The 23,207-nt window shown below is 44.2% G+C and overlaps 1 protein-coding gene across 2 annotated transcripts in view; it reads left to right on the top strand.

Moving 5' to 3' along the window:
* Window positions 1-19,750, top strand: part of SETD2 (SET domain containing 2, histone lysine methyltransferase) — a 98,675-nt gene extending 78,925 nt beyond the window's left edge. For both annotated transcript variants that reach the window (XM_004581419.3, XM_058678973.1), the window contains 7 exons: window positions 437-1,106; window positions 5,896-6,030; window positions 9,429-9,568; window positions 13,307-13,418; window positions 16,775-16,855; window positions 18,520-18,621; window positions 18,965-19,750. In XM_004581419.3, the coding sequence (XP_004581476.2) occupies window positions 437-1,106; window positions 5,896-6,030; window positions 9,429-9,568; window positions 13,307-13,418; window positions 16,775-16,855; window positions 18,520-18,621; window positions 18,965-19,126 (1,402 nt within the window). In that variant the 3' untranslated portion in view covers window positions 19,127-19,750. The remainder of the gene's footprint in view (window positions 1-436; window positions 1,107-5,895; window positions 6,031-9,428; window positions 9,569-13,306; window positions 13,419-16,774; window positions 16,856-18,519; window positions 18,622-18,964) is intronic.
* The last annotated feature ends 3,457 nt before the right edge of the window (window positions 19,751-23,207 follow it).

Raw genomic sequence — 23,207 nt, forward strand, 5'->3', positions numbered from 1 at the left:
TGGTTAGTGCTTTAGAAATGAGTGGCATTGGCCCGGCGGCATGGCCTAGCAGCTAAAGTCCTCGCCTTGAACGCCCCAGGATCCCATATGGGCGCCGGTTCTAATCCCGGCAGCTCCACTTCCCATCCAGCTCCCTGCCTGTGGCCTGGGAAAGCAGTGGAGGACACCCCAATGCCTTGGGACCCTGTACCCGCATGGGAGACCCGTAAGAGGTTCCAGGTTCCCGGCTTCGGATCGGCGCAGCACTGGCTGTTGCACTCACGTGGGAAGTGAATCATCGGACAGAATATCTTCCTCTTTGTATATCTGACTTTGTAATTAAATAAATAAATCTTAAAAAGAAAAAAAAAAGATGAGTGGCATAACACTTGTGCTTTGATTGTATTTACAATTTAGGGAGAATAATTCTGTGGTCCTCTTACTGTTTCCTTTCTAGGTATGATACACCAACTTCTAAAAAGAAAGTACGAATTAAAGACCGCAATAAACTTTCCACAGAGGAGCGCCGGAAGTTGTTTGAACAAGAGGTGGCTCAGCGGGAGGCTCAGAAGCAGCAACAGCAGATGCAGAACCTGGGAATGACATCACCGCTGCCCTATGACTCTCTTGGCTATAACGCCTCTCATCATCCTTTTGCTGGCTACCCACCAGGTTATCCTATGCAGGCCTATGTGGATCCCAGCAACCCTAATGCTGGAAAGGTGCTCCTGCCCACACCTAGCATGGACCCTGTGTGTTCTCCTGCTCCTTACGACCATGCTCAGCCTTTGGTGGGACATTCTACAGAACCTCTTTCTGCCCCTCCACCAGGGCCAGTGGTGCCACATGTGGCAGCTCCTGTGGAAGTTTCCAGTTCACAGTATGTGACGCAGAGTGATGGTGTTGTACACCAAGATTCCAACGTTGCTGTCTTGCCAGTGCCAGCTCCAGGTCCAGTCCAGGGACAGAATTACAGTGTTTGGGATTCAAACCAACAGTCTGTCGGTGTACAGCAGCAGTACTCTCCTGCACAGTCTCAAGCAACCATATATTATCAAGGACAAGCATGTCCAGCTGTCTATGGTGTGACATCACCTTATTCACAGACAACTCCTCCAATTGTACAGGTAACCAATTCTGGAACCTCTCTCATTTGAAAGACAGAGTCATAGAGGGGAAAGAAACAGAGAAAAAAAAATATTCCGTCTGCTGATTCACTCCCTAAATGGCCTCAATGGCCAGAACTAGACTGGTCAGGAGTCAGGAGCTTCTCTGAAACTTTCACGTACATGCAGGGACCCAAACACCGGGGCCATTTTTTGCTGCTTACTCAGGCACCTTAGCATGGAACTGTGCACTCCCGTACTGCAAAGAGTGGCCTTACATACTATGCCACAGTGCTGACCATTTTTTTCCATCTTACAGTCTGTTCATGTGATGCTAATTAAATGTGGCACAAGCAGAGTAATTCTTCCATCGATCCTTTGTATACCTAGGTCAATTTAGATATACTGATTATTACCACAAAACCTAACATCCTAAGGCAGTATATAGTTACCTCACATATCCATGGGCCAGAAGTTCAAAACAGCTTATGTAGATCTTACTCAAGGTTTGTATTAGTGTAGGGCTGTTAGCCAAAGTTGCCATCATCTGAAGACTACTGGGAATGCAGGCTCCACTTTAACTCACTCAAGTGGCCAAGAGGCCAAAGTCCTTGTCCTGAAGGCCTCTCGGTAGTGCTGCTCACAGCATACCGGTGCTTTCCCCATGGAAGTGATTGAGGTAGGGAGGAGGCAGCAATCTGGAAGCTGCAGTGTCTTCCAGTGCAGTCTTGGAGTAAAACAGTAATTTTCTGGGATTCTCCTGATGACAGATAGCAACGAGAGATGGCCAAAGAAGGTAGTGATTATAGGGTGCCAGCATGGAGGGCTGACGTTACAATACACAGGGAAAGTAATTTAATCACACTTATCTTTTTGATTACTCTTCTCCTTTCTGTTTTCATTTATATAATTAGTTTATCCTATTTGAGAGATGACTTGTTGCCATAATACTCATAAAGTAAAAGTTTTCTTAATATTTTTGGCATGATTAATTCTGCCTTATAGAAAATTTTAGTAATACTAAACTGATTGCTTAGGTTCTAATTTGCCCTGCTTTATATTGCCGTAATCTTTCTTAGGCCAGTCCCTTAATTTCAAGTTTTTCTCTGAGAATGAGTATCATGGATATAACAAATGGCTTATTTCTCTCCCATTTCTGTTTCTGAAATACGTGCTTACGTGTGTTAAGCCTAAACAATAGCAGTGGGAAGTATATTTAAAATTCTAAAGTAGAATGCCTGCTAGGTTATTTGGCTGTTTTTATAAATAGAATCTTTAATATCCCAGCCAACAGAAAGACGTGCCTTGGATGTTATCATCAGCCTTGATAACCAAGCATCACAGTTTTACTTGATTCCAGTCTTTCATTCAGTTCCCATCAAGGATTCTTCATTGACCCGCTAATCTACTTCTCATGTTTTGGAGTAGGAGGTAAATGAACTCAGTAGTTCAGACCATCCTCTCTTCTTCCCTATTTGAGATTAGTTGGTCAGAGATGATTTAGGCTTGGGTAATGAAAGACATACAGTGTGCACTGGTGTATGTACTGAGTTCTGGCCCATCAATTACTGTATGTCTTAGAATCAATATTTCTCTCTCTCCCCTCCTCCTCTCTCTTACTCTGACTTTTAAATAAACAAATATTTTTTAAAAGAGATAACTTTAGGGGCTGATGTTCTGGTGTAGCAAGTTAAGCCTCTATTGGCAACACAGGCATCCCATGTGGGTGCTGGTTTAAGACTTTTCTACATCCAGTTCCCTGCTAATGCACATGGGAAAACAGAAGATAGCCCAAGTGCCTGGGCCCCTGAGAGACCTGGAAAAAACACTGGGCCAGCCATATCAGCAATTTGGGTGATCAGTCAGCAGATGGAGTATTTCTTTCTAACTCAGTCTGCTAAACACATAAAAATAAAAGCACCATATACCTTGAACATTTAGTTGTGATGATTACTTGGTATTTATTTTATTAGCAAAATACTTATTGGTCCAGGACAAGCTAGGAAGCACATTTGCAAGGAGCTGAATGGGAAATTGAGAAGCAAGAATTTGAACCAGTGTCCAAGTGGTATGCTGGCACTGCAGGCAGTGGCTTAACGTGCCATGCCAGAGTGCCACTCCCATATTTTTCAATTTATAAAGTCTTAACAGATGTAGTAAAGTAGCAATTAAGTTTATCCCTCAATGGCATATTAGTCTTAGATTTCTCTTATAATTTCTATTGAAATATATTTATATTGGGCCCGGCGGCGTGGCCTAGCGGCTAAAGTCCTCGCCTTGAATGCTCCGGGATCCCATATGGGCACCAGTTCTAATTCCGGCAGTTCCACTGCCCATCCAGCTCCCTGCTTGCGGCCTGGGAAAGCAGACGAGGACGGCCCAAAGCCTTGGGACCCTGCACCTGCGTGGGAGACCTGGAAGAAGTTCCTGGATCCTGGCTTCAGCGTAGCACCGGCCATTGCGCTCACTTGGGGAGTGAATCATCATTGGATGGAAGATCTTCCTCTCTGTCTCTCCTCCTCTCTGTATATCTGACTTTCCAATAAAAAAAAAAAGAAATATATTTATATTTAATACATTTGTTATAGTAACATTTCTAGTTAGATTTATATTTCAGAAATTTAAGTTTGTGTGATTTCAAGTTATTTGGAAGTAGGACCCAAGCTCCTACAAATTTTTTCCTATCGAACAGATTTATAGATACATCTATATCTCACAGATGTGTACAGCTTGCATTATTCCAGTTGGATTGCAAATCACTTCCTCCTTTTGGTTTGTATTTGATTTATATAAACCTAGTTAGTACTTCCTGTTAATCTTGAGAATTTTATTTATTTTTAAAGATTTATTTATTCATTGACAGGCAGTTACAGAGTGAGATTGATCAACCTTCCATCTGCTGGTTCAATCCCCAAATGGTAAAAATGGCAGGAGCTGGGACAGGCTGAAGCCAGGAGCCAGCAGCTTCATCTGGGTCTCTCATGAAGATGTCAGGGCCCAAATGCTTGAGCCATTCTCCACTGCTTTCCCAGGCACATTTACAGGAAACTAAATGGGAGATGGAACAGCTAGAACTTGAATCAGTGCCCATGCGGGGCACCACCACTACAGGCAGCAGCTTAATTTGCTGTTCACAGCATTATCCCCTACCCTTTTAAGATTTATTTATTTATTTGGGTCTAGCATGGTAACCTAGTGGCTAAATCCTCAGCTTGCATGTACCAGGAATCCATATGGGAGCTGGTTCTTGTCCCAGCTAATCTATTGCCCATCCAGCTCCCTGCTTTTTGCCTGGGAAAACAGTCGAGGATGGCCTAAAGCTTTGGGACCCTGCACCCACATGTGACACCCAGAAGCTCCTGCCTTCAGATCAGTCAGCTCCAGCCATTGCAGCCACGTGGGGAGTGAACTAGCAGATGGAAGATCTTCCTCTCTGTCTCTCCTTCTCTCTGTAAATCTGCCTTGGCAATAAAAATAAATATTTTTAATAAGATTTATTTAAATGTTATATAGGTATGCATTGCTGTTATTTCAGTTTTCCTATATATTGTCTTGTTCAGTCTGTACAGGTCAGGATTACCAACATGTAACTATTACGCCACTACAAGGAACAGTAATTTGCCTATGGTACCTGCTCAAAAGATGCTTCCTTCTGACCATTAAGACTGTTAGAAACTCATGTTAGAAACTCATATTCCATATCAGTTAAATTGGCCAATCACGGAACTGAACCCAATTAAAACTTCATCAGAAATGGAGTAGAACTTTATACTTGGGCTTTAGAATATATTTTTGAGAGTTTTAAACATTATATGATAAACTTTATTGCTGTTATCTCCATCCTTACTGATTTCTGATGGAATACAATTTGGATAAACGTCAGGTGTTTAAAAAAAAGTTGTTTTGTTAAGCCAGTTCTCAGGGCAGAAGTTCTTAGGACAAAAGTTAAGAGAGCGATACGAATATTTGTTTTTATAAAATCTGTGATGTTGTACAGGGTTCCTATTTAATAACAGAATACCTAAAGATGGAAGTAATTTTCACGTATACTTTCCTCTCTGGCTTTGTGAGATTATTCTGATCATTCTCAACAATTAACATTGAGTCTGGTTATTTATGTAGATTAAGGCATTCCAGAATGCCGAATCAAATATTGGATTGCACTATTTTGTGCTGTTTTCTGTGTTCTGTCAAAAATTACTCATCCAGACCCCTGCTAGTAGCTACATTAGCCTTCAGTCCTTCTTAGAGCAGGTTTTCGGTAGTTAAGAAGTAATTGTCTAATGCACATTTAAGTCTTAGCCACAGTATTTAAATATTGCTTGTGAAACTTCAGAACATGTACAATACTTGGATCTGATGGTTGTTATACCTAAGTGAAAAAACATGTGAAGGGGTGTTTTGCATCATAACACACTATGTGTATTGAGAATTTCAGATGCATGTAATTCTGTCTTTCCAGAAAGGAGTGTTATAGAAAACTAATTTTTTTTTTAAAAAGCCAAAAATTAGTTTGAAATTTGATGATGACCTTTTCTGGTGAGAGCAACCTGTTAGTTATTACTGGTTAGTGGCAAAAGACTTTCTGATAACATCAGCATGCAGCAGGGTTTTTTTTAAATATTAAAATGAATTTTTAAAATCTTTTAAATGTGATATTTTATACTTTGTATCCAAATCTATGTACTGAAAGTTTTAAAATTATGGGTGTATCTTCCAATAAGGTTGTCACCAGCTTAGAAGTTATTGCTGCTTTATTAGAGCTAAAGCTGGGTAAATTACTGATTTTTTTTTTCATTTTCTCTTTCAGAGTTATGCCCAGCCAAGTCTGCAGTATATCCAGGGACAGCAGATCTTCACAGCTCACCCACAAGGGGTTGTGGTGCAGCCAGCTGCAGCTGTGACCACGATAGTTACGCCAGGGCAGCCTCAGCCCTTACAGCCAGTAAGAAGTATTGCAGTTTTTCTGGCAGACTATCTACCTTGTATTTTGGTTTTGGTTTTGTTGTTTTTATTCCCATATGTGTTTTTCTTTAATTTAAATACTTAATGGTTTCACCTGAGGGACCCGAGTACCTCTACCTAACCATTCTATCAATATTTATTTTTCTTTGGTTCTTACCATTTATGACTATGTTGACTGATAAATGCTTTGCATCTAGGATCCTTTTTGTTACTCTGGCAGACCTTGTACTTTTATACTTTTAAGATTTATATTTGATAGTCAGTTTACATGGGCCTGGCGCAGTGGCCTAGTGGCTAAAGTCCTCGTCTTGAACGCCCCGGGATCCCATAGGGGCGCCGGTTCTAATCCTGGCAGCTCCACTTCCCATCCAGCTTCCTGCATGTGGCCTGGGAAAGCAGTCTTGGACAGCCCAAGGCCTTGGGACCCTGTACCTGTGTGGGAAACTTGGAGGAAGTTCCTGGCTCCTGCCTTTGTATCAGTGCGGCACTGGCCATTGCACTCACTTGGGAAGTGAATCATGGGACAGAGGATCTTCTTCTTTGTATATCTGACTTTGCAATAAAAATAAATAAATCTTTAAAAAAAGGAAGTCAGTTTACAGAAGGATCTTCCATTCACTGGTTCATTTGCCAGATGAATGCTTTTGGCCAGCACTGGGCCAGACTGAAGTTGGAAATACGAGTTTCAGCTGAGTCTGCCATGTGATTGCAAGGGCCCATGTACTTAGGCTGACATTGACTGCTTTTCCAGGCACATTAGCAAAGAGCTAGATTGGAAGGGAGTAGCAGTGCTTGAACTGACACCCATATGGGATGCCGGCTCTGCAGGTGGAAGCTTAATGTGCTGCACCACAGCACAGGCGGATTTATTTATTTAGGGACTAGCATTGTGATGCAGAGGGTTAGGCTTCCTATATGGATACCAGTTCAAATCCACACTCCCTTCAGTCTAGCTCTCTGCTAATACTCCTGAGAAAGCAGTGAAGGATTATCCCCGTAGGAGACCTGCCACCCATGTGGGTGACCCAGCCCCTTTCCCAGCCATTGCAGCCAATTTGAAAATGAATCAGGATAGAAAATATCTCTTGCTGTCTCTCTATGTAACTCTCCCTTTCAGATAAATAAATAAATAAATCTTTAAAAGTGGTAATAAAATAATTTTATTTTGAGACAGGGCAGGCATTTGGTGCAGCAGTTAGGACACTACTTGGGGTGCCAACAGCCAGTCTGAGTGCCTGCTTGCCATCCCCCTCCTCTGCGTGCACTCCAGCTCCCTGCTGTGGTGTGCTTTGGGAGATAGCACATGATGGTTCAAGGGCTTGGATTTCCTTGTTGAGGTTCTGGACTCCTGACTTGAGCATTTGGGGAGTGAACCAGTGCATGTGTCTTTGATTTTTAAATAAAGTGAAATTAAACAAGCAAAATACAGAATTCCTGTCCCATGGCAGCGGAGACTGAAGCTTCAGCTCTCACACACAGACTGCAGGTACCTGGCTACTTGAGCCATCGTTTCTGTGTCTCAGAATCTACATTAGCATAAGCTGGAATCGGGAACAGAGGCAGGTGTTAAACCCTGATACTCTGATAAGGGACCAGGAGGCCTTGGCCAATGTGTACTAGTGTAGCAGCATCTCTAGCTCATGAAGTGTATTCTGTCCATGTCTTAACTGACAAATCCGCATCCTTTGAACAATAGCATGATGTTTGCAGGGCTAACAGTGAATTTTATAGTTTTTAAAAACATTTCATTAACAGACATATACAGAACATACTTCCACTTCTGAGAATAAAGATCATAAAAAAATGAATGGCTTAATGTGGGGGGGTGCATTGATGAGTTTGTGCTGTAGCATTTCCATACCCTCATGATAAATTACTCTGTGGTGCTATATATGGTAAGCGGTGGCTCAAGCAACCTGTGAGAGGAAATGAGTGGGGAGAGGAGGCTGGGACAAGGACGGTCCAACTGAGAATGGAGCCTAGACTGGTAGGAAGCAGGTGTGCTGTCCTTGTGTCCTCACCGGGCTTTGCTGGCTAAGCACCCCATCCCAGTCTCCAAATTTGTGCCCTCAGTTAACCTTATTACTTCAGTAAAGGTATCGTCTCCCAGGTTCATCACAGTAGGGACACAATTCAGTCTATTGCTTTGAGGGTTTTTTTTTCTTTTTCAAAATATGCAGTAAATTTAAATATATATATGATTTAAGATATATAGAAAATTATATTGTATTTGCTTTTCAGAGCTTCCTTTTAAGGATTCATTTATTGAAAAGGTAGCTTGGGGCTGGCACAGTGGCTAAGTTAGTAGGCTAACTCTGCACCTGCAGTGCCGGCATCCGATTTGGGCCTTAGGGCAGAGTGTTACAGAGAGAGAGCAAGCTTCAGTCCATTAATTCTCCCCCAGGTGATTGCCATAGTTAATTAGGGTTAGGCCAGGCTGAAGTCAAGAACCAGAACTCCCACCCTGGTCTCCCACGGGTGGCAGGCACCAAGTTGTTGGGCCATTTCTGTGTTGTAGCTTAGACTCAGCTGGCAGTCCCATATGGGATCCCAACATCACAAGTGACCACTTAATCCACTAACCTCTGGATTTTCTGGTGGATCCCTGGGGAAAAAAATTTTTTTAAGTTGTATTTATTTATTTTTTTATTTATTTTTAAAGATTTATTTTATTTTTATTACAAAGTCAGATATACTGAGAGGAGGAGAGAGAGAGGGAAAGTGGAGCTGCCGGGATTAGAACCAGCGGCCATATGGGATCAAGGCGAGGACCTTAGCCACTAGGCCACGCTGCCGAGCCCAGTTGTATTTATTTTTATTAGAAAGGCAGAGAGGAGAGAGTGAAAGATCATCAATCTGCTGTTTTGCTACCCAAATGACCACAACAGCCGGAGCTGAGCTGATCTGAAACCAGGTACCAGGAGCTTCTTTTGGGTCTCCCATGCAGGTGCAGGGTCCCAAGGACTTAGGTCATCCTCTGATTTCCCAGGACACAGTATGGAGCTGGATGGGAAATGGGGCTGCAAGGATACGAACTGGTGCCCATATGGGATACTGGTGCGGGCAGCAGAGGGTTAGTAAGTCAAGCCATTGCGCCAACCCTGATCTCTAAAATTCTTTCATATATGTGAATATATGTTGTCTCTTTAGCCATTTGCTAGAATGTGCCCTCTTTTCAGTCCTTTTTAATTTTATTTTTGTACTTTTCTATTATTGTTTCCGTGATAGTTTTGTAAATATAAAAATTCCGCCCTCCCTTGCAGTCTTTTTTAAAAGGAAAGTAGATGTACATTTTTTCCATATTGCATAGAAGTGGACTCTTCTGTCCTCTTCAGCCAGATAGCTGTCACTAATCAAAACTGTGTGTTTTCTCTGTAGCCTGAAATGGTTGTGACAAGTAACCTCCTGGAGCTGCCACCTCCCTCTCCTCCGAAACCAAAAACCATTGTCTTACCTCCCAACTGGAAGACAGCCCGAGACCCTGAAGGGAAGATTTATTACTACCATGTGATCACAAGGTAAGAGGACCCGTGGGCACCCCAGGTCTGCTTCCCTGGCTGAAGAAGCTGCGCTTGTAGTATGTGCATGTGAGTTCTACACATGCAGATTCCTTGTTGCTTTCCACTTTTCAAGGCTGCTGCATTTCCAGAATCACATCTTAAATAAATGTCAATTTTTAGAGTTTGATTCTTGGATAATTTTGATGTATTTTTTACTTTTTATTTATTTTTTGTTGGAAAGGCAGATTTACATAGAGAAGGGAAGACTTAAGATATTCCATACACTGGTTCACTCTCCAAGTGACCGCAATGGCTGGAGCTTAGCTGATCTGAAGCCAGGAGTTTTCTCTGAGTCTCCCACTTGGGTGCAGAGTCCCGAGGCATTGGGCCTCTTGGACTACTTTCCCAAGCCATAAGCAGGGAACTCTAAGGGAAGTGGAGTAGCTGGGACAACACTGACACCCATATGTGATCCCAGTGCTTGCAAGGGGAAAGTACAGCTATTGATCCATCATGCTGGGCCCATACATATTGCTTAAAACAAACACAACAGAAAAATATTTTAAAAGTGTAAGTATTAGAAGCTATACTATGCAGAAATAACTTTTATATTTTTTATGTATCTTTTTTTAAAGATTTATTTATTTTTATTGGAGAGTCAGATTTATGGGGAGACAGAAAAAGATCTTCCATCTGCTGGTTCACTCCCCAAGTGACCACAACAGCCAAAGCTGAGCCAATCCAAAGCCAGGAGCCTGGAGCATCTTCCAGGTCTCCCATACGGGTGCAGGGTCCTAAGGCTTTGGGAGGTGGATGGAAAGTAGAGCAGCTGAAACAGGAACCAACACCCATATTGGATCCCTGTGCATGCAAGGCAAGGACTTTAGCCACTAAGCTACTGTTCCAGGTCCTATGTATCTTTTTTTTTTTTTTTTTTTTTAATTATTTATTATTTAACTTCAGTAATTACATTGTATTATGTGACACAGTTACATAGATACTTGGGTTCTCCCCACCCCTCCCCAAACCCTCTCACCATGGTGGATTCCTCCACCTTGCTGCATAACCACAGCTCAAGTTCAGTTGAGATTTCCCCATTGCAAGCGTATACCAAACATAGAGTCCAGCATCTTATTGTCCCGTCAAGTTCAACGGCTTCTTAGGTATACCCTCTCTGGTCTGATGACAGAGCCAGCAGAGTATCATCCCAGTCAATTGAAAGCTCCAACATACCATCAGCAAAAATTTACATCATTATGGAATTAATTGACATAGTAATGAGTAACCAATATGTTAAAAGTAAATGCGGGTTCCCAGCCACCTTCTGTGACCACCTCACCTATACTTCAATTTTAGTCCTATGTATCTTTTTAGACAAATAGTTTTAAGTGACTGTGTGATTCTATGTGTCTTTGTAAACTCATTGGTATGTAATAACCTTGAATTGTTAGAACTCATGTTTTATAGTATGTTGTTTACTGATATCTTAATATAGAAGTACATTATTTTTCAATGCTTGTACTTTGCTACAGGGTTGGCAAAGAGCCTGTGGGCCACATGTATTTGCAAATAAGGTTTTATTGGAATGCAACCACATTGTTTTACTTACACATTGTCAACAAACTGCTTTTGTATTGCAGCTGCAGAGTTCAATAGTTGTAACAGAAAATTTATGGCTTCTAAAGACAAAATATTTAACTGTCTAGTCCTTTACAGAAAGGTTTGTGTACCCTTGCTCTACTGTAAAGCAGCATCAGATTTTACTGAACTCGCTTTGATTGAGTCTTCCCTATACAAGCTTTAAGCCAGGACTTTCTCAGGAATATTAATGTTACCACACCCAGTAGATTTTTAGTAGTATAGTTGATTGACAGAACAAAAAGCTTGTTTTTGTTTTATCTATAAACTTTTTAAATTAGGAAATATTGATAGCTTAATAGGAAATATTTTGTACCAATTTAGATTTCTAAAAAAATACACCTAAGTATTTTTAGCTTTTTGGGATTTTTTTGTTTGTTTAGTTTTGTTTTTTAATTAGGGCATCAACCTGTTTTCTGTCCCCATTGATCTCCTTACCAGGATAATGCATTTTTTGTGTGTGATTGAATTAAAATTTCCACCTAGTTCAGTGTTTTCCGATTATACTTTTTGCTTTGAAAAGCCTTTGTAAAAAAAAAAAAGCCTTTGTAAGTCATAGTAAAATATCTTTGCAAAATCAACCCTCTTTATAGTTGCTAACCGAATATATTTGTGATTTAAGAGCCAAAGTGTGAAAATTCAACCAGGACTTTGTTTTTACTTTGTTTTTCAATACTAAAGCAACCTTTTTAATATGCTATCATTCTCCAAATATTAAAAGGATGTGTGTGTGTCTGTGTGTGTTCGTGCGCACTAACCATTTCCACAGTAAAGCCACAAGCTGCTTGTGCTTCCTTTATGATAGTAGAGATCTTGAGCTTATCTTGTAATAGTTCTTTAGGTCAGAGGTGGGCCTGTGTTAAAGAATGTGTATAACTGTCATAACAACCTTTATAAAGTTGCTGGTTAAAGATTGGTGTGATGGAAAAGGCCAGAGTGTCAAGGCTGACTTGCCAGATAGATTGCTGGCTCCTTGGAGCCCTGTGGTGTTTTAAGGCTGTCCTCTTAACATTCTGGACAGCTCACTCCAGATTCCTGGACATGAATGTCCTTCCCATGTTTACCCTGCAGATCTACCTTTTCAAAAAGAAAATCTTTGCCTGTTTCTTTTCTTCTTTTTTTTATGATTTATTTATTTTTATTGCCAAGTCAGATATATATAGGGAGGAGGAGAGACAGAGAGAAATATCTTCTGTCTGATGATTCACTCCCCAAGTGACTGCAGTGGCCAGTGCTGCGCCGATCCGATGTCAGGAGCCAGGAGCTCTTCCAGCTCTCCCACGCGGTTACAGGGTTCCAAGGCTTTGGGCCGTCCTCGGCTGCTTTCCCAGGCCACAAGCAGGGAGCTGGATGGGAAGTGGAGCTGCCGGGGTTAGAACCGGCACCCCTATGGGATCCTGGTGTGTGCAAGGTGAGGATTTTAGCTATTAGGCCACGGCGCTGGACCCATTGTTTCTTTTTAAAAACAGTTGTCAGCTAGCAGTAAGGTAACTTGCTAAAGCTCTTTCGTGCTGTCAGTTGAGACTATTTGGAGCAGGAGGCACAAATTTTCAACCTGTACGTCTTTCCACACTGTCAGTCATTAAACCAAAGGAGCAGAACTCTAATCCAGGAAGCTTCTAAAACCAGAATCACTTTTTTTTTTTCCACTTTCAAGTATTGTGAGGAGTGTGTTGTGCCTTGGTTTGTTACACATTACATACTAGGTACAATCACTGTTGAGGGATGGCCTACGCAGGCGTCTAGTCTTTAAACTTTGTAGGCTTTGCTAAGCCCTAATTACAGGATATTCAAAGTAGGTGAGTGGCAGATAACAAGTTTAGTGATGTGCTTTTCAAAACATTACCAGCATGCTCATATCATTGCCACTCATATGGTACTTTAATCAATGTTGGTGATAGGTCTCCAAGCTGGGATTATTGCTGCTGAGAAGATACCAAAACCTGTTTTATGGGGTTGACTTGGATTAGTTGATTTGTTTAATTGCTGTTTTTATTTGGAGCTGACTTGTTCTAAGTCTCATCGTGTGTCCTATGTTAGGTATGTATGAGCAGAGATCCTCACACCAGGCTTCTGTTTTCTAACCATGACATCATGGTTGTTCTTAATTTCCTTTAGGCAGACTCAGTGGGATCCTCCTACTTGGGAAAGCCCAGGCGATGATGCAAGCCTCGAGCATGAAGCTGAGATGGACCTGGGAACCCCAACGTATGATGAAAACCCCATGAAGGTGAGTCTGCCTTACACATATTCAAGATCCTCAACAAGGTCAGGAACTGGGAACTTCATCCCGATCCTCCCAGGGTGGCAGGAACCTGAGCACCTGGGCTCTCTAGTTCCACTTTCCCAGGTGTGTTAACAGGGAGCTGGATTGGAAATGGGGTAGTTAGGACACAAACTGGTTTGCACGTGGAGTGTCAGTGTCACATAGAAAAGGTTTTTTTTTGTTGTTGTTTTAAAGATTTATTTTTATTGCCAAGTCAGATATACAGAGAGGAGGAGGAGAGACAGAGAGGAAGATCTTCCATCTGCTGATTCACTCCCCAAGTGAGCAGCAACGGCCGGTGCTGCGCCAATCCGAAGCCGGGAACCAGGATCCTCTTCCGGGTCTCCCACGCAGATGCAGGGTCCCAAGTCTCTGGGCCGTCCTCGACTGCTTTCCCAGGCCACAAGCAGGGAGCTGGATGGGAAGTGGAGCTGCCGGGATTAGACTGGCGCCCATATGGGATCCCGGCGTGTTCAAGGCGAGGACTTTAGCCACTAGGCCACGCCGCCGGGCCCAAAATAAATAAATCTTTAAAAAAAAAAAAAAGTATACTATGGAATTTTCCAGAACATATATGACATAATTAAATGTGGAAGGACATGAGACTCCAGCTGTCTTATGTTGAGTAAACATTAAGGAAATTTCCAAAATGAAAAACAGTGCCACTCTTGCCACATTCTCTAGTTTTGAGAAAGTTTATTTTCACAAAAAAAATTATGTTGTTATTAACATCTAGTGGTTTTGTTACTGCCATTTTGAGATAAATTCATTTATTTATTTATTTTAGTTTGAGTTATTTAAAAAGAAAAATTTACATAAGAGTTAGACTCTTCCATCTTTTCCCCAAATGGTAGCAACGGCCAGAACTGGGCTCATCTGAAGTTGACACCAGGAGCTTCTTCCAGGTCTTCTCATGGGTGCAGGGCCCAAGGAGTTGAATCAGAAGTAGAGCAGTAGGTGCTCAAACTGGTGACCGTATGAGATGCCAGCTCTATAGGCAGGACAACAGAGAGACAGAGAATGAATGATTCTTCCATCTGATACTTCACTCCCCACATGGCCACAGGAGCCAGCACTGGCCAAACTACCAGAACCAGGAGTGCTGTCTGGGTCTCCCTTGTGGATGCAGGAGCCCAAGTACTTGTCATCTTCTACTGTTTGTCCAGGTGCATTCACATGGAGCTGGACTGGAAGTAGAACATGGGAAACCTAATATAGTATTCCAGTATGGGAGGCTGCCATCAAAAGTTGTGGCTTAACTTGACCAGCCCCTCAAAATTTGATTGATGAATTTCAGGGTTTCTTAATTTGTCAAAGAGTAGAAAAGGATCCTGAGATAGAAAACTTTGAGAACTGTTGTTCTAAGCTTACTACCATGAACATTTTATCTTATTACCGCTTATTATCATATGTACACCACTTTCTGTAATTACATATCTGGTTTACCTTTTAAGAACCTACTTTGGGTCTGGCAAATAGCCTAGTGTATAAATCCTCCCTTTGCACACACCAAGATCCCATATGAGAGCCAGTTCACGTCCCAGCTGCTCCGCTTCCTATCCAGCTCCCTGCTTATGACCTGAGAAGGCAGTAGAGGACGGCCCAAAGCCTTGGGACCCTGCACCCATGTGGGAGACCCAGAAGAAGCTCCTAGCTTCAGATAAGCTCAGCTCTGGCTGTTGTGGCTACTTAGGGAGTGAACAAGCAGATGGAAGATCTGTTTCTCGTTCTCTCTGTAACTCTGTCTTGCCAATAAGAATAACTAAATCTTTTTAAAAAATGTATTTAGCCACTTATTATCCATTGTGTTTGTCATGTTTTATTTTGTCATATTTAATGAACTTCAGGATTGTTTGTTGCTTTAGAGTGTTAACCGTTAACGAAAAATTTTGAACTTGCCACAAGATCTGTATTTACCCTCATAGTTACCATTTTTAGCACTGTTCGTTGTTTTATGTTGAGTTGAATTTCCATCTGGAATCATTTTAGTCCAGCATGGAGAATTTCCTTTAATATTTCTAGTATTTCAGATATAGTAATGAATTCTCTCAGCTTTTTTTTTTCTTGTCTGGAAAGGAATTTATCTTACTCCTTCCTAGTAACAGGTTTTATTTTAGAGCAATTTAGTTCTATTTTGCCACAGAGAGATTGGTCAGAAGTAAATTGAACACAGAGAAAAGTGAGACTGCAGAGTTCCAATTTACTCCCAGCACACCAAGTTCCCCCACCATCATTGTCTGGTAGCTCGATCATAACATCTGTTATAGTTGATGAATCTACCTTAATGCACCATTCTCATCCAAAGTGATAGTATTTGATCCTGATGTAGAGCATCTTCAGCTTCAACACACGTATAATCTCATACAGCCTCCATTATAGTAATATACTAAATAATTTTGCTGGTCTGAAAATCCTTTGTTTCTCCTGTTCATCTTTTCCTCTCCTCTTCCATCCTCCCTAGCTCCTAGAGACTGCTGATATCTTCACTGCCTCCGTAGCTTTGCCTTTTTCTAGACTGTCATAAGGTTGGATCGTACAATATGTGACCTTTCACACGGGCATCCTTTTACTTAGCAATATGCATTTAGGGTTCCTTCTGTGTTTTCATGGCTAAGCAGCTCATTTGAGTGATAGTATTCCATTGCCTGAGTGTGACACAGTTTATCCATTCATCTTCTGAAGGATAGCTTGATGACTTCCAGGTTTTGGCAATAAATAAACTGATAAAAATCCCTGTACAGGGTTGTGCCGATTTTCTACGGACATAAGTTTTCGTTTGAATTAAATACTAGTGAGTTTGATTGCTGAATCCATGTGGTAAGAGTATATTTAGTTTTTGTGGTGGCCTGTTGACTGAAGTCCTCGCCTTGAATGTGTCAGAATCCCATATAGGTCCCAGTTTGTATCCCATCTGCACAGTGGTTAAGTCTCTGCCTGTGGCACCGGTATCCCATCTGGGTGCTCGTTAAGTCCTGTCTGCTTCACCTCCAATCGAGCTCCCTGCTAATGTACCTGGGAAAGCAGAGGGTGAACCTATTGCTTGGGCCCCTGAACCCACCTGGGAGACCTGGAAGAAGCTCCTGGCTTTGGACTGGACCAGCTTTGTCTGTTGTGGACATTTAGGGATTAAAGCAATGGATGGAAGATCTCTTCCCTTCCTTCCTTCTCTGTAACTCTGCCTTTCCAATAAAAGCAAACAAATCTTTTTTAAAAAAGCAAAGAGGAGCAAATATTTGAGCTGGGAGAAAGGAGGGTTCTAGTACAGTAAGATATTACTGAAACTGACTTCTTGTGCTAGCTCTTGTATTTTTTAATTCTAGACATCAAAGAAGCCCAAGACAGCAGAAGCAGACACCTCCAGTGAGCTGGCTAAGAAAAGCAAAGAAGTGTTCAGAAAAGAGGTAAGGCTTGGTGGATGTGGGCGCTAACATAGGCTTCAGTCTGAGACCTTTTTTCTTCTTGTCCTGCATAGAATTCTTCCCTTGACCAGGACATGCAAGAACACAAAGTTTCCTTAGGTTGTGGCTCGTGCTGTCATACTGCTTCTCCCATTGAGAACTTCTCAGCTGTATCTTGTTGGCTTTAAGGGCTGCTCTGCAGACCACGCTTTCCCAGTCCAGTGCAGATTTTGCTGCAGCAAAGGAAACTCGCATGAGGTGTTGATCTGCCCTGCCTGGTGTATGTGATTTGACCATATAGTTGGCAGTCATGAGATGTTGGTATGTTTCTTTACAACTGGATAGGCACATTCATGTACATCATCTGATTTCATCCCCACAAGAATTCTTGAAGTAGGCATTGTCATTCATCATAAATTGGTCAAATGTTCAGAGAAGGCCAGTTCTAGACTCTGGCCTTACAGTTCACGTTCCCATTCTCTGTCTCTACTGGGTCTGTCGGTGACTACCTAACCTGTAAGGGCTTGAGAGAAAGCAGCTCCTCTCACTGCCAGCAGCATACCTCCAACCCTGAGGACACTGAGCTTCTGTCCTGCCTCCTGGCATGCGGATTTATACACTGAGGGGCCAAGAATGTAGGCAAGGAGACAAACCTGTAAATAAGTAACAACGGCCATGTGGAGAGGGACCACCCTTGGACTGGAGGCCCCCATCTGAGGTGCTAGGAAGGGCCTTAGTGTCAAGTCACCATTTTCCAGTTAGATCAGGAGGGGTGTAATTTTTGGTAGTAGGAAGTACAGAGACAAGGGAGCATTGTCTCTTCCGGGTAGCTAGAGGTCACCCTACAGGGTATGATGAAATAAAATTGGATGGCATTTACTTAGCTGCTTCATTTGGGCCTGTGGGCTATAGGAAACTATTGGCAGAATTTTAAACAAGAGGCATTTAAATCCTTGACTGTTTTGAAAGGGGAAAATATGGAGACCAGAACACCACAGAAAAACTTTAAAGTCTTCTCCAGAAATTAAGTTCCGTCTTTCTCCGTCCCCCAGTGGCTGTTGGTCTAATGGTGCCTGTCTTATGACGCGGCCTTTGCCTGCAGGTGGGCTGAGTCCGGGAATCCGCAGTCTTTGTTCGTGTTGCCCCCTGAGAGGGTGGCAGTCACTGATAGCTTTGTTCTCTCTGCACCCTGGCTGTTCGGCCATGTTTGTCTGCTCGCCCCAGCTGTGCTAAGAATGCAGTGACATGCACCCTGGACAGTCTCTAAGTGACCTTCAGATATGAGATGCCTGCAGTTCCTGCAGTTGCTTAGCTGCTGAGTAGGTCTTGGAATGCCTGCCCTGTCCTCTTTCTCTAGGGACCAGAGAATGAGAACCTAGCTACAGTCTTTTCAGGCTGAGCTCACAGCATTCTGGCTGAAACCTGAGGCTGCTGGAACCTCCAGCTGCTGCTGCTGCAAGTGAGGCTAGCTTGTCCATCCACGGGCCTGTCCTGCTCAGGGCTGACCAGCAGCCCTGTGTCTCGTGAGCTCACTGCTGTTTCATAGTCCAACAAGCCATCCTGGGGGCGAAGGTCAAGGATTGGCTGGCGGGCCTGGCTGCCTTACCTCAGTACACCAGGTCCTTTTTGTCCCTTTGAGCACCACGTTCTCTTTACTCTGCTTGCAGATGTCCCAGTTCATCGTCCAGTGCCTGAACCCTTACCGGAAACCTGACTGCAAAGTGGGAAGAATTACTACAACCGAGGACTTCAAACACCTTGCTCGCAAGGTACTCACCCTTCTCTGGTCTGTCAGTGTTGTAGCACAGCTAATTTTCCCAAGATGCTAGGACCGAGGAGGACCCAGGAACAGAGGGGCTGTGATTTTGGGCGGGGGCATACCTTGAGCAGGGAGAGGTGCACATTTTCTAAGAGACTTAGAAAGCCTAGGTTCTTCTTTCTGCTAATCTCAGTACCAGCCTGCCCCAACTTACCAAGTGTTGAACTCCCGCTGTTGATGAAAGAACCCAGAGGCAGCAAGTTGGGTCACTACCTCTTCTACCCTTCCTCCCCTACCCCCGATCATTTCCACTCCAACTGATGTCTGTGCCTTTGTTCTTGTGCCCTGGACAGCTGACTCATGGCGTCATGAATAAGGAGCTGAAGTACTGTAAGAACCCCGAGGACCTGGAGTGCAATGAGAATGTGAAACACAAAACCAAGGAGTACATTAAGAAGTACATGCAGAAGTTTGGGGCTGTCTACAAACCCAAAGAGGACACTGAATTAGAGTGACTTGTAGGGCCAGGGTGGACAGACAGGTGAATCAGGTAGGACAGACTGGGAGAAGAGCTCCCGTGGGCCTCTGCCCCACGCTGTCAGGGTGGCACTCCTGATGGCACTGCCACCCTAGGGGACTCAGCTGGAAGCCCCACACGAGCTGCATCTCCAACAGGTGATCCTTCCGTAAGCCATTGGGTTGTGGCTCGAGGCCACCAGAAGCAGCGGTCTCGGGAAACCCTGGCCGGCCCTGACCCCACTCTCAAACTTGGGTCTCCTCCTTGGCGGTGCTGTCAGCGCACAGACCCATGCGCATCCCCACCCAACACCCTCTGCCCCGATGATCTGTATTATATTTTAATGTATATGTGAATATATTGAAAATAATTTGTTTTTTCCTGGTTTTTGTTGCTTTTAGCCTCTGCGTGCTAGGATCACAGGCAGACTTTGTAAGGACAGTTTACGTTCTCCTGCAAGGTTTAATTTGTTATCATGTAAATATTCTAAAGCAGGCTGCCTTGTGGTTTTGGTCAGCCTTGTGCTATGTTGATAAGATTGATTTACTGCTTAAAATCACTTTACTTTATCCAATTTTTACTGAACTTTTTATGTAAAAAATAAAATCAATTAAAGAACTTGGCATTGGTGTTCCCTCCCTCAGGCATGGTTGTGTGCAGTGCCGTCCCTGGGGAAAGCAGGTGATGGTTGCTGCCATTGGGTTTTGTCACAGGCCTCATTCCGCACTGGGTCCAGCTGTGGTTGAGGCAGACATCGGCTGGCAGCTGGTGCCTGTAGGCTTGTGATCTTGTAGTTTGTGCTCAGGGGTGATGTCAGGCGCAGAGCAAAGGAAGCACAGCCCGAAGCCTCAGACACTGACTTGAATAGGCTATCAAGAAACGGGTGAGGGCCTGGCGCGATGCCTAGCAGCTAAAGTCCTCGCCTTGAATGCACTGGGATCCCATATGGGTGCCGGTTCTAATCCCGGCAGCTCCACTTCCCATCTAGCTCCCTGCTTGTGGTCTGGGAAAGCAGCTGAGGACAGCCCAAAGCTTTGGGACCCCATACCCATGTGGGAGACCCGGAAGAGGCTTCTGGCTCCTGGCTTTGGATCGACACTGCTCCAGCTGTTGCAGTCGCTTGGGAGTGAATCATTGGATGGAAGATCTTCCTCTCTGTCTCTCCTCCTCTCTGTATATCTGACTTTGCAATAAAAATAAATAAATCTTTAAAAGTGAGAAAGAAAGAAACAGTTGAATGGGGGCCAGTTTAAAAAGGGTGAGGGGGAGAGTAGGGGGGAAGCACAGTAGTATGTGAGTTTAGTCACCACCTGCAGTGATATCCGTTGTTTACAATGACATTGGTGGCCAGTAGTGAGTTAAGCCTCTGTGCCAGCATCTCATAAGAGTGCTGGCTCAAATATTAACTGTTCCACTTCTGATCCAGCTCCTTACTGATGTGCATGGGGAAGCAGCAGCAGATGGCCTAAGTTGCTTGGATCCCCACACCCACACAGAATATACAGAAGAAACTCTTGGCTCCTGGCTTTGGCCTGGCCAAGTTCCAGCTGTTTGTCATTTGGGGAGTGAACCAACAATCAGAATTCTGTCTCTTCTGTCTTTCAGATAAATCTCTCTTCCCCCGATACCTCCTGGCTGGAGAGGCATCATACTTCTTTCTTCCACATACTTGATGTGTCTGGGCCCACTGATTTGTTTTCTTTCTTTTCCCCTTTCTTCTGTATTTTTTTTTTCTTCTCTGAGTTCACTGGGATGATGTTCTAATCCTGAGCTTGGACCTGCAAGGGATGGCAGGAGTCCTTTGAAAAGGGAGCAGTGCATAGGCTGGGATGAGAGTGGACCTCTGCAGAAGGATGCTGGGCCCAGGGGAACCCCTGCTCCTTGGACAGATGAGTTGCCTGGGCAGTGAGGGCCAAGAGCCTCAGGCCCAAGTGGGTTTCTTCACAGAGGCCGGTCCTGTCTGCCTCGCCAGTGTCACTTTGTTCAGGATAGAAATGCTCTCGGGGAGGACACAACTATGGCTTGCCAAAACTCCGGTAGCTACTGTGCTTAGACTTAGAGCTCAGCTGTGCTCATTTAATTTTTTTTTTAAGATTTATTTTTATTGTTAGAATGTTCCTGTCTCTCTGTATTTTTATTTTTGCAATAATGTATTTTAATGCAATAAAATCTTTGCAAGAAAAATAAATCTTTTTAAATAGCAAAGTCAGATGTATAGAGAGAGAAGGAGAGAGGGAGAGGAAGATCTTCGTCCACTGATTCACTCCTCAAGCGGCCACAATGGCTGGAGCTGAGCCAGTCCAAAGCCAGGAGCCAAGAGCTCTTCCGGGTCTCCCATGTGGGTTCAGGGTCCCAAGGCTTTGGGCCGTCCTCAACTGCTTTCGCAGGCCACAAGTAGGGAGCTGAATGGGAAGCAGGGCTACCAGGATTCGAACCAGCACCCATATGGGATCCCGGCACATTCAAGGCGAGGACTTTAGCTACGCCGGGCCCAAACTAAACAAAAAAACTCCAGGGTCCTGGCTTAAGGCAGGTAGCGCAGGTACTCAAGTCCCTGCCACCACATGTGAGACCCAGAGGTTGGCTTGCAGTACAGGCTGCAGCTGCATACAACTCAAAACAGCTCAGACTTAGGGTTGTGATGCAAAGCTGTAGGTTTCCAATTTTTCAAGGCATTTCAGGCAGTATTCATTAAGTGGTCAGGGAGCTATCAATTTCAGCAAGACATCTTTGAAGAATTCTACAGTTAGCTCCCAGTCCAAAATCCCTTCCCCTTGGTGCAGTGGGTTAAGCCACCACTTAAAACACCTGCATCCTATATCCAGTGCCAGCATGAGTCCTGGTCTTTATTTTTACTGGATAGACAGATCTACAGAAAGAGCTTTCATCCGTTGGTTCACTCCCTATGTGGTTGCAGCAGCTGGAGCTGAGCTGAGCTGAGCTGATCCAAAGCCAGGAGCCTCTTCCGAGTCTCCCACACCAGTTCAGGGGCCCAAGGCTTTGGGCCGTCCTCGACTGCTTTCCCAGGCCACAAGCAGGGAGCTAGATGGGAAGTGGAGCAGCCAAGACATAAACTGGCACCCATACTGGATACTGGCATACGCAAGGTAAGGACTTAGGCACCAGGCTACCGTGCTGGGCCCTGCTCCAATTCTGACCCAGCTCCCTACTAATGTGCCTGGGAAGTCAGTGGATGATAGACAAAGCCTTGGCCCCTGCCACCCGTGTAGACGTTCCCAGCTTCTGGCTTCAGCCTCACTTGTGGCCTTTTGGGGAGGGAGATCTCCCTCTCAGTGACTCTAGCCTTTCAAATAAATGAATGAATGAATAAAATTTTTTTAAAAGATTTATTCATTTTATTACAGCCAGATATACACAGAGGAGGAGAGACAGAGGAAGATCCTCCGTCCGATGATTCACTCCCCAAGTGAGCCGCAATGGCCGGTGCGCGCTGATCAGAAGCCGGGAACCAGGAACCTCTTCCAGGTCTCCCACGCGGGTGCAGGGTCCCAATGCATTGGGCCGTTCTCAGCTGCTTTCCCAGGCCACAAGCAGGGAGCTGGATGGGAAGTGGAGCTGCCGGGATTAGAACCGGCACCCATATGGGATCCCGGGGCGTTCAAGGCAAGGACTTTAGCCGCTAGGCCACGCCGCCGGGCCCAAATGAATAAATTTTTAAGGGGAAAATTTTTAGGCTCCATCCCCGGGATTGTGATAATGTGTTCGTCTACATCCTGTGCATGCCACTCCCTCACCACAGGATGTGGCACTCTGAGCTGTCTCCAGTGTGCCCCAGGACGGAGCCATTGGGCCCTCCCAGGTAGGCCCGTCCACGGCCAGGGAGCCGACCTGGCTGCTTCCCCCTCTGGCCTGGGCACGCCATACATGGAGTGCTGGTGGTTTCACTTAGTGTCCTGTCCTTGAACTGCCCTTCGGGTAGGTGTTCTGACCATGCGAGCCGCAGCAGAGGCTCTGGAGCTCCCTCTGCTGGCGGTAATTGGGGCTTGGCAGCGTGGCCCTGGCTGTTACAGCAGTCACCTGAGACCCTTGGGTGCCAGCTTGCCTCCTGCCTCCTGCTG

The sequence above is a fragment of the Ochotona princeps genome, chromosome 21, assembly GCF_030435755.1.
Source record: "Ochotona princeps isolate mOchPri1 chromosome 21, mOchPri1.hap1, whole genome shotgun sequence".
Taxonomy (NCBI): Eukaryota; Metazoa; Chordata; class Mammalia; order Lagomorpha; family Ochotonidae; genus Ochotona; species Ochotona princeps.